At 44.3% G+C, this 13752-nt stretch overlaps 1 protein-coding gene across 1 annotated transcript in view; it reads left to right on the plus strand.

Moving 5' to 3' along the window:
• Positions 1-2920: 2920 nt before the first annotated feature.
• LOC147113347 (alpha-centractin) overlaps positions 2921-13752 on the plus strand; it is a 55477-nt gene continuing 44645 nt past the window's right edge. Inside the window, exon 1 of the mRNA XM_085994303.1 lies at positions 2921-3029. Coding sequence (XP_085850429.1) covers positions 2982-3029 — 48 coding nt within the window. The 5' untranslated portion in view covers positions 2921-2981. The remainder of the gene's footprint in view (positions 3030-13752) is intronic.

Below are 13752 nucleotides of genomic sequence, written 5' to 3' on the forward strand. Positions count from 1 at the left end.
TTGTGTTAATCCTTTCTTTAACCAGCAATGCTACCCCACCTCCCTTTCCTTTTTGCCTATCTGTCCTGAATATTGAATACCCCTGGATGTTGAGTTCCCAGCCTTGGCCACCCTGGAGCCATGTTTCCGTAATCCCAATCAAATCATATTCGTTTACCTCTATTTGCGCAGCTAATTCATCCACCTTATTACGAATGCTCCTCGCATTAAGACACAAAGCCGTCAGGCTTGTTTTTTTAACGCTCTTACACCTATTAGAATTATTATTTACTGTGGCCATGTTTGATTTAAACCGTTGATTTCTCTGACTGCCACTTTTGTTTTTCTCCTTCCTATCTTTTGCTTTTATCCTTGTTTCCCTTTAATCTGTCCCCTTGCTCAGGTTCCCAACCCCCTGCCATTTTAGTTTAAACCCTCCCCCAGAGCACTAGCAAACACTCCCCCCTAGGACATCGGTCCCGGCCCTGCCCAGGTGCAAACCGTCCAGTTTGTACTGGTCCCACCGCCCCCAGAACCGGTTCCAATGTCCCACGAATTTGAATCCCTCCCCCTTGCACCATTCCTGTAGCCACGTATTCATCTGAAATATCCTTCTATTTCTACTCTGACTAGCACGTGGCACTGGTAGCAATCCTGAGATTACTACCTTTGAGGTCCTATTTTTTAATTTACCTCCTAACTCCCTATATTCCACTTTTAGGACCTCATCCCGCTTTTTACCTATATCGTTGGTACCTGAGGGAGCGCTGCACTGTCGGAGATGCCATCTTTCGGATGAGACGCTAAACCGAGGCCCTGTCTGCTCTCTCAGGTGGACGTAATAGATCCCATGGCACTATTTCTAAGAAAGCATGGAAGTTCTCCCCCGTTGTCCTGGCCAATATTTATCCCTCACATCAACATAACAAAAAACAGTTTATCTGGTCTTTATCACATTGTTGTTTGTGGGAGCTTGCTGTGCGCAAATTGGCTGCCACGTTTCCCACATTACAACAGTAACTACACTTCAAAAAAAGTACTTCATTGGCTGTAAAGCGCTTTGAGATGTACGGCGGTCGTGAAAGGTGCCTTAGAAATGCAAGTCTTTCTCCGACAGTGCGCCGCTCCCTCCGCACTGCACTGCCCTACAATGGGGAGTGCCGACCTAGATTTTTTTTTTGTGCTCTTGCGCAGGGACCTGAACCCACAACCCCACTGACTCAAGAGGCGAGGTGCCGCGGGGACTGGAGTGCATCATCACCCCGGCCAATGTAATTTTAATTTAATTTGTTAAGTTTTATTTAAAGTTTTACTAATTTACAATAGCAAAATACTGCGGACGCTGGAAATCCAAAATAACAACAGAAAACGCTGGAAAAACTCAGCAGGCCAGGCAACATCTGTGGAGAGAGAAACAGAGTCGACGTTTCAGGTCGAAGACCTTTCGTCAGAACTGGAAAAAAGCAGGAAATGGAAAGCAGGTTTAGGAGCTGGGAAAAGGGGGAGGGGATGAAAGAACAAAAGGGAAGGTCAGTGATAGGATAGAAAGCAGGAGAGATTAAGAGACATTGAGAGACATTCAAGGCAAGAGGAGATGGTAATGGGATAGGTTAAGGAACAAAGGATGGCTCTAGATGAAGTGTGATTTGCGCTGGCAGAATGTAGGACAGCTGCCACGTGGGAGGGAAGAAAAAAAGGCCAAACAAAAAGTGTGGATAAAAAAAAGAAAATATATATATGTGATAGTGGCCGAGGTTATGATCTGAAATTGTTGAACGCTATGTTGAGTCCAGAGGGCTGTAGAGTGCCTAATCGAAAGATGAGGTGCTGTTCCTCGAGCTTACGCTGAGCTTAAGTGGAACAATGCAAGAGGCCGAGGACGGTGAGGTCTGAGTGGGAATGGAGCGGTGAATTAAAGTGACAGGCCACTGGAAGCTCGGGGTCCCCCTTATGGACTGAACGAAGATGTTGCGCAAAGTAGTCACCCAATCTGCGTTTGGTCTCCCCAATGTAGAGGAGACCACATCGTGAGCAGCGAATACAGTATACTAGATTGCAAGAAGTACAAGTAAATCAAGAAGTACAAGTCAATCGCTGTTTCATCTGGAAGGGGTGTTTGGGGCCCTGGACAGTGGGAAGGGGGGAGGTATAAGGACATGTGTTGCATCTCCTGCGCTTGCACGGGAAGGTGCTGGGCAAAGGGGAAGGGGTGCTGGGGGTGGTAGAGGAGTAGACTAGAGTGTCACGGAGGGAGCGGTCCCTACAGAATGCTGAGAGGGGAGGTGAGGGGAAGATGCGTTTAGTGGTGGGATCACGCTGGAGGTGGCTGATCCATTGAGTGTGGAGGCTGGTGGGGTGAAAGGTGAGGACAAGGGGAACACTATTGTGGTTCCAGGAGGGAGGGGCAGGGGTGAGGGCAGAAGTTCGGGAGACAGAACGGACACGGTCGAGGGCCGTGTCAACCACAGTAGAGGGGAATCCTCGGTTGAGGAAAAAAGACATGTCGGAAGCACTGGTATGGAAGGTGGCATCGTCGGAGCAGATGCGTCGGAGACGGAGAAACTGGGAGAATGGAATAGAGTCCTTACAGGAGGCGGGGTGGGAGGAAGTGTAGTCCAGGTAGCTGTGGGAGTCAGTGGGCTTGTAGTGAATGTTTGTCAATAACCTATCCATGGAGATGGAGAAGTCGGGGAAGGGAAGAGTTTTCCCAGCGTTTTCTGTTGTTATTTACAGTTTATTTCAACCAAAAGAGCAAGAGGCAGGGTTTTTAAAAAAAAATTGCGTCTCTGGAGTTAAGGACTCCGAGAACCCGCAACACCTTCTGAACTCAAGAGGCCAAGGGTGCTGAGAACTGGAGCTACAGCAAAGGCTGGTGGCACCAAGTGGGGAAGGCTTGCTTGCTGACTCCTGGCTGTGACAGACAGGCAAACAGGGCAGGGCTGATGATGTAATAGTCCAGGGCGGCGCATGCGCGCCTGCCGCCGGCGCTGCCAGAGTCCGGGATGGAGTCGTACGATGTGATCGCCAACCAGCCGGTGGTTATCGACAACGTGAGTAACCTGGCCGGCAATGGCTTCCCCCCGTTTATAACTGCTTCACTTGAAAAGGAAAGGGAGGAGGGGAAACCCGATGTGTGGGGAGGGGGTAGTCGGGAGATATTTATTCAGAGTTAAGAAATAAAATAACGCCCATCGCCTCTTCAGATTGCCATGGCAGCAGCCGCGCCCCAACCGTCATTCACGGAAAGAGGAATTAAAGCCTTTTTTTTTTCAAATCAACATTCCGCGCTCAGTTTTCTTTCTATTATTTTGACCTGGGCTTGAGTGGGAATGTTAATTCGCGTTGGTTGTAAACCGCCCTCCAGGTATTTACTTCGCGTTTACTCGATCTGGCGGTGGAGGGAAAGAATGAAAGCCTGAGGCCTACCGCTGTGGGCTTCTGCTTCTCTCTCCCGCTTGTCCCTGTCCCGCCCCCTAACCCCACGCCGATTGGCTGGCTGTTGGCCGTGACGTCGAGGCGCCTCGTCTGATTGGCGCAGGTGGGTGTCAGTCTCATGTTGCGGGGTTGGTTTCCGGTTTGTTGGGCTGGCGGAGCCCAAAAAGCACTTGTCAGGAAAAGGGAGGAGGATGCTCAGCGCTGTCTTCATCGTTCACTCGAAGTGGTACATTTTTTTAAGTAGAGAAGAGTTTATATGTCATCAAAAAAATGCCAAAATACTGTAGAGGCTGCAAAATCTGAAATGAAATTTAAAAAAAAACAAAGTGTTGGAAATACCCTGCAGGTCAGGGGGAGAGAAAAACAGTTGAAAGAAAGACTTAGAAACATAGAAGACAAGAGCAGGAGTAGGCCATTCGGCCCCTCGAGCCCGCTCCATCATTCAATGAGATCATGGCTGATCATCCAAATTCAGTACCCTGTCCCTGCCTTCTCCCCATATCCCTTTAGCCTTAAGAAATATATCTAACTCCTTCTTGAATATATTTAATGAATTGGCCTCCACTGCCTTCTGTGGTAGAGAATTCCACAGGTTCACCACTCTCTGGGTGAAGAAATTCCTCCTCATCTCTGTCCTAAATGGCTTACCCCTTATCCTTAGACTGTGACCCCTGGTTCTGGACTCCCCGACCATCGGGAACATCCTTCCTGCATCTAGTCTGTCTAGTCCTGATAGAGGTTATAGAAAGAAAGACTTGCATTTATATAGCGCCTTTCACGACCACCGGATGCCCCAAAGCGCTTTACAGCCAATGAAGTACTTTTGTGCATCCCTGATTATAATCGCTCAGCCATTGGTGGCCGTGCCTTCTGTTGCTTAGGCCCTAAGCTCTGGAATTCCCTGCCTAAACCTCCACCTCGCTACCTGCTCCTTAAAACCTACCTCTTTGACCAAGTTTTTGGTCACCTGCCCTTATTTCTCCTTATGTGGCTTAGTGTCAAATCATTTGTCTTCTAATACTCCTGTGAAGCACCTTGGGGTGTTTTATTACGTTAAAGGTGCTATATAAATACAAGTTGTTGTTGTGTAGTCACTAATGTAGGAAACACAGTAGTCAATTTGCACACAGCAAGCTGCCACAAACAGCAATGTGATGATGACCAGATAATCATTTTTTTTAGCAATGTTGATTGAGGGATAACTATTGGGCAGGACACCGGGGATAATTCTCCTGCTCTTCTTTGAAATAGTGCCATAGGATCTTTTATGTCCACCTGAGAGAGCAGGCGAGGCCTCGGTTTAACGTCTTATCTGAAAGACGGCACCTCCGACAGTCCAGCACCCCCTCAGAACTGCACTGGAGTGTTAGCTGAGATTTTTGTGCTCAAGTCCCTGGATTGGGACTGGAACCCACAACCATCTGACTCAGAGGCGAGGGTGCTACCAACTGAGCCATGGCTGGCACACATTTCAGGTTGATGACCTTTTGACAGAATAGAATTTGTGTCATACTGTCCAATTTCCTGGCAATTGTTAAGACTTGGACTTAAATTATGTGCAAACGTACATAATTGCTCGGATCCCTGCGTTCAGAAATTTCTGATTGATTTCCTAGGATCAGCGTTCTTTGAAGTAACCTCTGAAAAATAGCGTTATTTATTCCTGTTCTCAAAATTTTCATATACTACATAAGAATTTTAGGTTTTTAATCAAGGTGAGAATGTCAGCTGTATCAATAATTGTGAGCATCTTGCACTTCCATTGCAAGTTGGTGGAAAATGCATAACGCAGCAGTATGATTTTATTTTAACTTCACCTTTGACAATAGTCTTGTGGTCTCTGCATGTAATTGCCAGTTCTAATATTAGAGGTAGTTTTCTGCTGTGTACTCACATCCATTACGAATTGAGTTGATACTGACTAAACTCGTTTCAGATGGGACCATTACAGCCTGCAGAGGGAAGAGACTTTCATACTGTGATAGTACCAGAATTTAAACATAGAAGATAAAAAGAAAATGTGTGAAATCACTGTACCTCTTAGCTTCTATTAGGTGTGAAGAAAGATTAGAAACATAGAGTAGATGGCTCAGGTGGGGTAGCTTGCACCAGCTCAGGCTCAAAGGGCTGAATGAATCCAGGACAAAGCAGCTCGCTTGATTGGCATCCTAACCACCACCTTAAACATTCACGCCTGCCACCACCGGCGCACCGTGGCTGCAGTGTGTACCATCTACAAGCTGCATTGCAGCAACTCGCCAAGGCTTCTTTGGCTGCACCTCCCAAACCCGCGACCTCTACCATCTAGAAGGACAAGGGCAGCAGGCGCTTGGGAACACCATCACCTGCAGGTGCCCCTCCAAGTTACACACCAGCCTGACTTGGAAATATATCGTCGATCCTTCATCGTCGCTGGGTCAAAATCCTGGAACTCCCTCCCTAACAGCACAAGGATTGCAGCGGTTCAAGAAGGCGGCTCACCACCACCTTCTCGAGGGCAGTTAGGGATGGGCAATAAATGCTGGCCTTGCCAGCGACGCCCACATCCCAAGAATGAATAATAAAAAGACCTTCTGCACTAAAATTTCTATCATTCTGTTTCCCTTGTCTGTTTTTTAAAAGACTGCAGAACATGTTCTCATGCATTTGATTAGTACTGTTTCATTTATTAAAAAAGTTTGTATAGTGAACTCTAAGGTAGATCCTACAGATCAGCTGGAATAACGAAGTCACTACAGAATCGATCATCATGCCTATAACTGCACCACACAACCCCTAGGGAACAGGGTTAGGCTATAGTTTGGCAGGAGCATGCAGTAGCAGTTTTGCACCCCACCTACACTAAATTACTGGCTTTGGTGGCATATAAAGAATGTTGTTTTGTTTGAGCTAATTTTTTTTAATTGCAAGATATACAGGTACTTTAATTGGTAGCAGAATCACAGTATCAGCACTTCTACTGCTGGTAATGCAAATTTAGATAAACGGTTCTTTGAAATAATGCCTTGTTTTATCACCCAGTGTCAGTATTAACGTTCCCAGGTTGGGTTTAGCACCCTTTACACTGCCCCAACAATGTGGTTTACCTTAAATTTCAGAAGACCATTTTGCACCACTGTCATTTTTGCCCCCTCTTCTCGCACCTATCGTTTCTATGAATGGGATTGATCATTTATGGGCAGCTTTGTGCTGTGGATGCTTGCCCACTAAGAACTGGATTGAGGCTGTGCAAATGCATTTCGCATGGAACCCTTATGGCCAGTGAGCTGACCAATAGTCATCCAGTACCTTCCCCTAAATTCATTAACTAGATAACTGGAACATAAATCTAGAGACAGTCCAGGATTTCTTATTTCTTTCACAAAATGATAGAGTACTATCCTCATTACCACTTTTATCAAAAATTAAAAATATCATTCATAATATAGAAAATTGGAGTATGGATGTTAACAAGGCACCTTCTCATCAAAGGCTTCGAGTGACGTCCTCGGGGTGTCTCAACGCGCTTCACATTGAATTAATTTGTTTTGAAGTGTAGTCACCATTATTATGTAAGCAAATGTAGCAGCCAATTTGTGATCAGTAAAGTCGCACAAACAGCAAATGAGATGGATGTTCAGCAATGTTCCCTCTTTTTTTTTTTTCTCCGCATGGGCCCTTTAAATTTGCTGCCTGGCTACATGCATGGCATCTCTTCCAGCGGTAGCAGCTGGTGAGTGGCCTGCACAGGACCTCGCGATTGTGACTGTGCACCTTAGGGGGAACATTGATGTTTAGGTGCTCTGTTTTTGGTGATGTTGGTTGAGGGAGGATTGTTGGCTCGGACACCAGGAGAATGCCTTGTTCCTTTTTGACAGTACTGTGGGATCTTCTACGTCTATCGTAACAGTAGAAGGGGCCTCAGTTTAATGTCTCATCCAAAAGACAATACCTCCAACAATACAGCACTACACTGACGTGCAGCCTAGATTATGTGCTTAAATCCTGGAGTGGAAGGGTGGGAATGCTTCAACCCATGACCTTCTGACTCACAGTGAAACATAGAAGATAGGAGCAGGAGTAGGCCATTCGGCCCTTCGAGCCTGCTCCGCCATTCAATGAGATCATGGCTGATCATCCAAATTCAGTACCCTGTCCCTGCCTTCTCCCCATATCCCTTGATCCCTTTAGCCTTAAGAAATATATCCAACTCTTTTTCTTGAATATATTTAATGAACTGGCCTCCACGCCCTCTGTGGCAGAGAATTCCACAGGTTCACCACTCTCTGGGTGAAGAAATTCCTCCTCATTTCAGCCCTAAATGTCCTACCCCTTATCCTTAGACTATGACCCCTGGTTCTGGACTCCCCGACCATCGGGAACATCCTTCCAACATCTAGTCTGTCCAGGCCTGACAAAATTTTCTAGGTTTCGATGAGATCCCCTCTCAATCTTCTAAACTCCAGTGAGTATAAGCCCAATCGACACAATCTCTCCTCGTACGTCATTCCTGCCATCCCAGGTATCAGCCTGGTGAATCTTCGCTGCACTGCTTCCATGGCAAGAACGTCCTTCCTCAGATAAGGCGACCAAAACTGCACACAATACTCAAGGTGCGGTCTCACCGAGGCCCTGTACAACAGTAGCAAGACATCCTTGTTCCTGTACTCGAACCCTCTTGCTACGAAGGCCAACATACCATTTGCCTTCTTAACCGCCTGCTGCACCTGCATGCTTACCTTCAGCGACTGGTGCACAAGAACACCCAGGTCTCTTTGCACTTCCCCTTCTCCTAATCTATTGCCATTCAAATAATAATCTGCCTTCCTGTTTTTGCCACCAAAGTGGATAACCTCACATTTATCCACATTATAGTGCATTTGCCATGTTTCTGCCCAATCACCTAACCTGTCCAAATCATACTGGAGTTTCACGACATCCTCCTCACAGCATACCCTCCCACCCAGCTTTGTGTCGTCTGCAAATTTGGAGATATTACATCCAATTCTCTCGTCCAGATCATTAATATATATTGTGAACAGCTGGGGCCCTAGGACCGATCCTTGCGGTACCCCACTAGTCACTGCCTGCCACTCGGAAAACGACCCGTTTATTCCAACTCTTTGCTTTCTGTCCGCCAACCAGTTCTCTATCCAAGTCAATACCTTGCCCCCAATCCCATGTGCCTTAATTTTGCACGCTAATCTCTTATGCTGGACCTTATCGAAAGCCTTCTGAAAGTCCAAATACACCACATCCACTGGTTCTCCCTTATCTATTTTACCAGTTACATCCTCAAAAAATTCCAGTAGATTAGTCAAGCATGATTTACCTTTTGTAAATCCATGTTGACTTTGTCCGATCCTGTCACTGCTTTCCAAGTGCTCTGCTATTACATCTTTTATAACGGACTCTAGCATTTTCCCCACTACCGATGTCAGGCTTACCGGTCTATAATTCCCCGCTTTTTCTCTACCACCTTTTCTGAATAGTGGGGTAACATTAGCTACCCTCCAATCCATGGGTACTGTTCCAGAGTCTATCGAGTTCTGGAAGATGACCAGCAATGCATCTACTATTTCTAGGGCCACTTCCTTAAGTACCCTGGGATGTAGATTATCAGGCCCTGGGGATTAATCGGCCTTCAGTCCCATCAATTTTCCGAACACCATTTCCCTACAAATACTGATTTCTTTCAGTTCCACCCTTCCATCAGACCCTATGTTCCCCGGCATCTCTGGGAGGTTATTTGTGTCCTCCTTTGTGAAGACAGAACCAAAATATGTATTTAGTTGGTCTGCCATTTCTTTGTTCCCCATTATAAATTCCCCTGATTCTGACTGCAAGGGACCTACGCTTGACTTCACCAACCTTTTTCTCTTCACATATCTATAAAAGCTTTTACAGTCAGTTTTTATGTTCCCTGCAAGCTTACTCTCGTATTCTATTTTCCCTTTCTTAATTAATCCCTTTGTCCTCCTTTGTTGAATCCTAAACTGCTCCCAATCCTCAGGATTATTGCTTTTTCTGGCCAATTTATATGTCCTCTCCTTGGATCTTATGCTATCCCTAATTTCCCTTGTTAGCCACAGTTGAGTCACCTTTTTTGTTTTATTTTTATGCCAAACTGGGATGAACAACTTCTGTAGTTCATCCATTCGGTCTTTGAATGTTTGCCATTGCCTATCCACCGTCAACCCTTTGAGTGCCATTCCCCAATCAATCCTACCCAACTCGCTCCTCAGACCATCGTAGTTTCCTTTATTTAAATTGAGGACCCTAGTTTCTGAGTCAACTACTTCATTCTCCATCTTAATGAAGAATTCGATCATATTATGATCGCTCCGACCCAAGGGGCCTCGTACAACAAGATTGTTAATTAATCCATTCTCGTTACATAATACCCAGTCTAAGATGGCCTGATCTCTGGTTGGTTCCTCTACATATTGGTCCAGGAAACCATCCCGTAAACACTCCAGGAATTCCTCCTCCACAGTATTGTTACTAATTTGGTATCAGTCTAGGCTTAGTGGTAGCGCTCTTGCTTCTGAGTCAGAAGGTTGTGGGCTGAACCTCCACTCCAGGACTTGAGCACATAATCCAGGCTGAGACTGAGGTGAGTGCTGCTCTGCAGGAGATGCTGTCTTTCAGATGAGACGTTAAACTGAGGCTCGATCTGTCCTCTTGCGTGGATGTAAAAGATCCCAGGGCACTATTTCGAAGAAGAGCAGGGAAGTTCTCCCTCGGGTCCTGGCCAACATTTATCCCTCAACTAACATCACTAAAACAAATTATTGTGTGACTTGGCTGGTACGTTTCCCCACGTTACAACAGTGACTATACTTCAAAGGTACTTTATTGGCTGTGAACCGAGGTCGTGAAAGGTGCAACTTAAGTCTCTTCCCTCTGCAGAGCTGCGCTTAATGGGTAAATATACAGCCAGGTGTGATATTGAGCCAATCTGGGAGGATACCAGTTTTGATCCCTAGTCTGTGCTACGTTATCTGATCTGAGCCAGAAAGCAGTACAGGTTTGACAATTGGCCATAACGCACTGAGCCAGGGAGGGGGAAAACTGCTCGTTCCCCTTCTCCTGATTGCTATCTACTGGCGCTTTCTGGATAACGAATGTGTGGACATTGGGTAAAGACAAGATCAGCTTGACTCTGTGATGTCCCCACAGTCGAATAGCATCCCAGCGCTCCCTGTGATGGCTTACTTGTAAAGAATGGCCATTTGGTTAAAGTATCCGAGGCGTACTGGCAGCTGTGGAACAAATACCATATCATGAATCAGCACCTTCAGGAGAGGAACAAGGGGAGCAAGTTGGGGACAAAATAAATAAGAGATTAAAGCCTCAGTACTGAAACCCCAAAATGAGATTACAGCTTTGAATTCACTTCTGTGTATCTGGGTTTTTTTGTAAAATAAATACTGTATATTTTGTGGGGGTAATTTTGTTCTGTCTTCTCATTTTTTGCTGCTTGGTGCAATGGTCAACATCGACCAAGATTTTACTGTGCAGCTGATTACAAAGAAATCTTTTGAATAAAATTTCATGTCTGTAGTCTACGGTGTGACTGTCAAGTCTGTGTGCCAATTTTCTTTCTTATCTGTGTCTGTTTTTCACAACCTAATAGGTTTTGCATAACCAAAATAGTCATTCTCCCCAATTTAACATTTTTGCCCCTCGTCACTTTCCATCGAAAAAAAACCTCCCCAATTACACTGCAACAAAAAGAATTCTCTCAGGTACAGCTGCCATCACACTGCCCACTCAGACTCAGAAAAACATTTGATAACGTTGCTTTAAATGTTGGCCTTGAAATTACACTGTGCCATAAAACAGAATTCTTGATATTGTATCTACAGGCATGGAGTACAAAAATAAGGAGTTATTGTTGAAATAGTACAAGACCTTAATTTGGCTGTAGTTGGAGTCAATGTTTGCGGCCGCGCACTAATGGGAAAGGTCCCGCGCAGGCCGCTCACTGGCTTTTCCATTGTGAATACCGCGCGTCCGCAGAAATTTAACAGGGCCGCGCACTAAAAGAAACAGGCCGCGCCGAACAAAGCACAGCTTACAGGGAACATTGGTTGGAGTATTGTGTATCGTTTTGGGTACACCATTATAGGAAGAATATAAAAGCAATGGAAAAGGTACAGCAGAGGCTTACTAGGATATTAACAGGGGTTCGTTGTGAAGGGAGACTTAAAACATTTTGGCTTTTTCACTGGAGCGGAAAAGGTTAAGAATGACCTGATGGAGATTTTCAAGGTTTTACATAGAATTACAGTCACAAAGAACTTACAGCAAAGAAACAGTCCATTCAGCCTGTTATATATTCGGCCTGATATAATATTCCTTATTATATTTTTGAAGGATTATGTTAAAGGAAGTAGTGATAGATTGTTTCCATGGATTGGCTAGATGGAAATGATAGGATCCAAATTTAAAATAATCATAAGGGAGATTCGAGTCACATTCTTTACACAGGGTGATTAGGGTGTGGAATTCTCTGCTCCAAATGATTGTTGAAGCAGAGTCCATGATTTCTTTTAAAAAGGAATTCGATAGTTGCTTGAAAAAGAGGAACTAAAACTACAGAGAATGAGCAGGCAGGTGGGATCAGATTGGGTGGCTTATGGGAAAAAAATTACCAGCACACATTTGATGAGTCAAATGGCTTCATTGTGTGCTGCAATATTCTAAGATTCTGTGATTAACATATGAATAATTAATGCTTTATATGAAATTTATTCTTGTAATGCGTTGATCCCTCCTTTTTAAAAAAAAAGGCAAAGAAATTTCACATGAATGTGCTAACTTAACGTGGTAATATTAGCACAGTGTTGAATTTTGAAATGAATCAATGATGTGCTCATGGGAATAAAATAGCACAGAGATTACCTGTTCAAATCTACACCTCCCTTTTATTACATGCTCATGTATAGACATCAGGGCTTGCGCAAGTCTTAGACTTAGTTTAAGGAATCCATGTCTTCCCCAGCCCGCTTGCATTGCACTCCCAGGCTTCCCCTGTATTCCACTCCTGGGCCTAAATTTCTTTTTATTTAAATTTTTGTCTTTGTAAAGCAACCTGCCTCCCCAGTCCTCAGCCCCACAACTTGCGCCACTTCAACTTAAACCTTGGTGCTGGTCGCCACCCAGACATCCAACCTCACACTCCGACTTCCTCCTCAACCTGTGAACATTGATGTGAGAGATTTGCTAGTAATTTGTCTATAAATTAAAAAATGTACATGGATCACTAACAGTGCTTCCATGGGCAATAAATGCTGGCCTTGCCAGCGATGCCCAGATCCCATAATCTAATAAAAAAAAAGAAAAATTGTGAAAATATTGTGCTATACAGATAGCCTCTTTCTGTAGCTCTAAAGAGAGCTTGCAGCAATTCTTTAACAAGAAATTGTCATTAGAGTTTCAATTGCAGAGAGATTAGTGTGTTACAGTACTAGATTTATTAGGTACCATTACGCCATAGGAAAATTCATGCTTAAGCCAATATGTTTTCATGTGCCAACGTGCCTCTTGTGTAATACTCTTCATTCATTACATAAAATTGCTCCAACCAAAGCGCCACCAGTATTTTACCCTAACGTTATATATAACTCAAAATGCTCTCAATCCAAATTTGAAGGGACAAGTATGACTGTACTGCTGGGTATTTTTCACAGTTTAAGTGGACATAATATAAACATTTCACAATCGTGCATTCCTGAAATTCGAGTGGAAAGCATTGCTGCTGTGTGAGAACTTCATGTTTGATTGAAATCTTAGTGACAACACTAGTGATACAGGGCAGAAACACTTATTAAAAAGATTCTGGGAAACTTTAGAACAATAATAACAGTAGACTTGTAAATATAAAGAACTTTCTAATAGAAATTCCATTTTTTTTTCCTCTAACAAATGTTGAGTAATGCATCTTTAAAAGTAATTATAATTAAAGTGACTCCCTTGTACTGATAAATGTTGGCACATGCATTATTCTCAACTCCCACACACAAGCCCAAAAAAAATCCCATAATGGTTAGCTCCTGTTTTCAGCCAGAGTATCGAGGGAACAGGCACTTCCCCGCAGAGTGAGTCAGGCTGTGCAGAGCTTGTGCAGCTGGCCTAAGCCCGGCGCCTTATTAGCAGATCATTGCCGCCTTCTTCTTTTCACTAATATGCCACAGGAGAATCTAAACAATCAAGGGCAGGAGTAACTAACAAATACTGGTTTTGAATCAAAATGGAAGGCAAAAAAACATGTGAATTGTAGATAGCTGGTGGGATGTAGTTATAAAACCAGCCCAATTGAACAAGGTACAAATGATATCATTTACTGCAGAG

The sequence above is a fragment of the Somniosus microcephalus genome, chromosome 8 (genome assembly GCF_052327205.1).
Source record: "Somniosus microcephalus isolate GS21.2 chromosome 8, FLI_Smic_1.0, whole genome shotgun sequence".
In the NCBI taxonomy this organism is placed as follows: domain Eukaryota; kingdom Metazoa; phylum Chordata; class Chondrichthyes; order Squaliformes; family Somniosidae; genus Somniosus; species Somniosus microcephalus.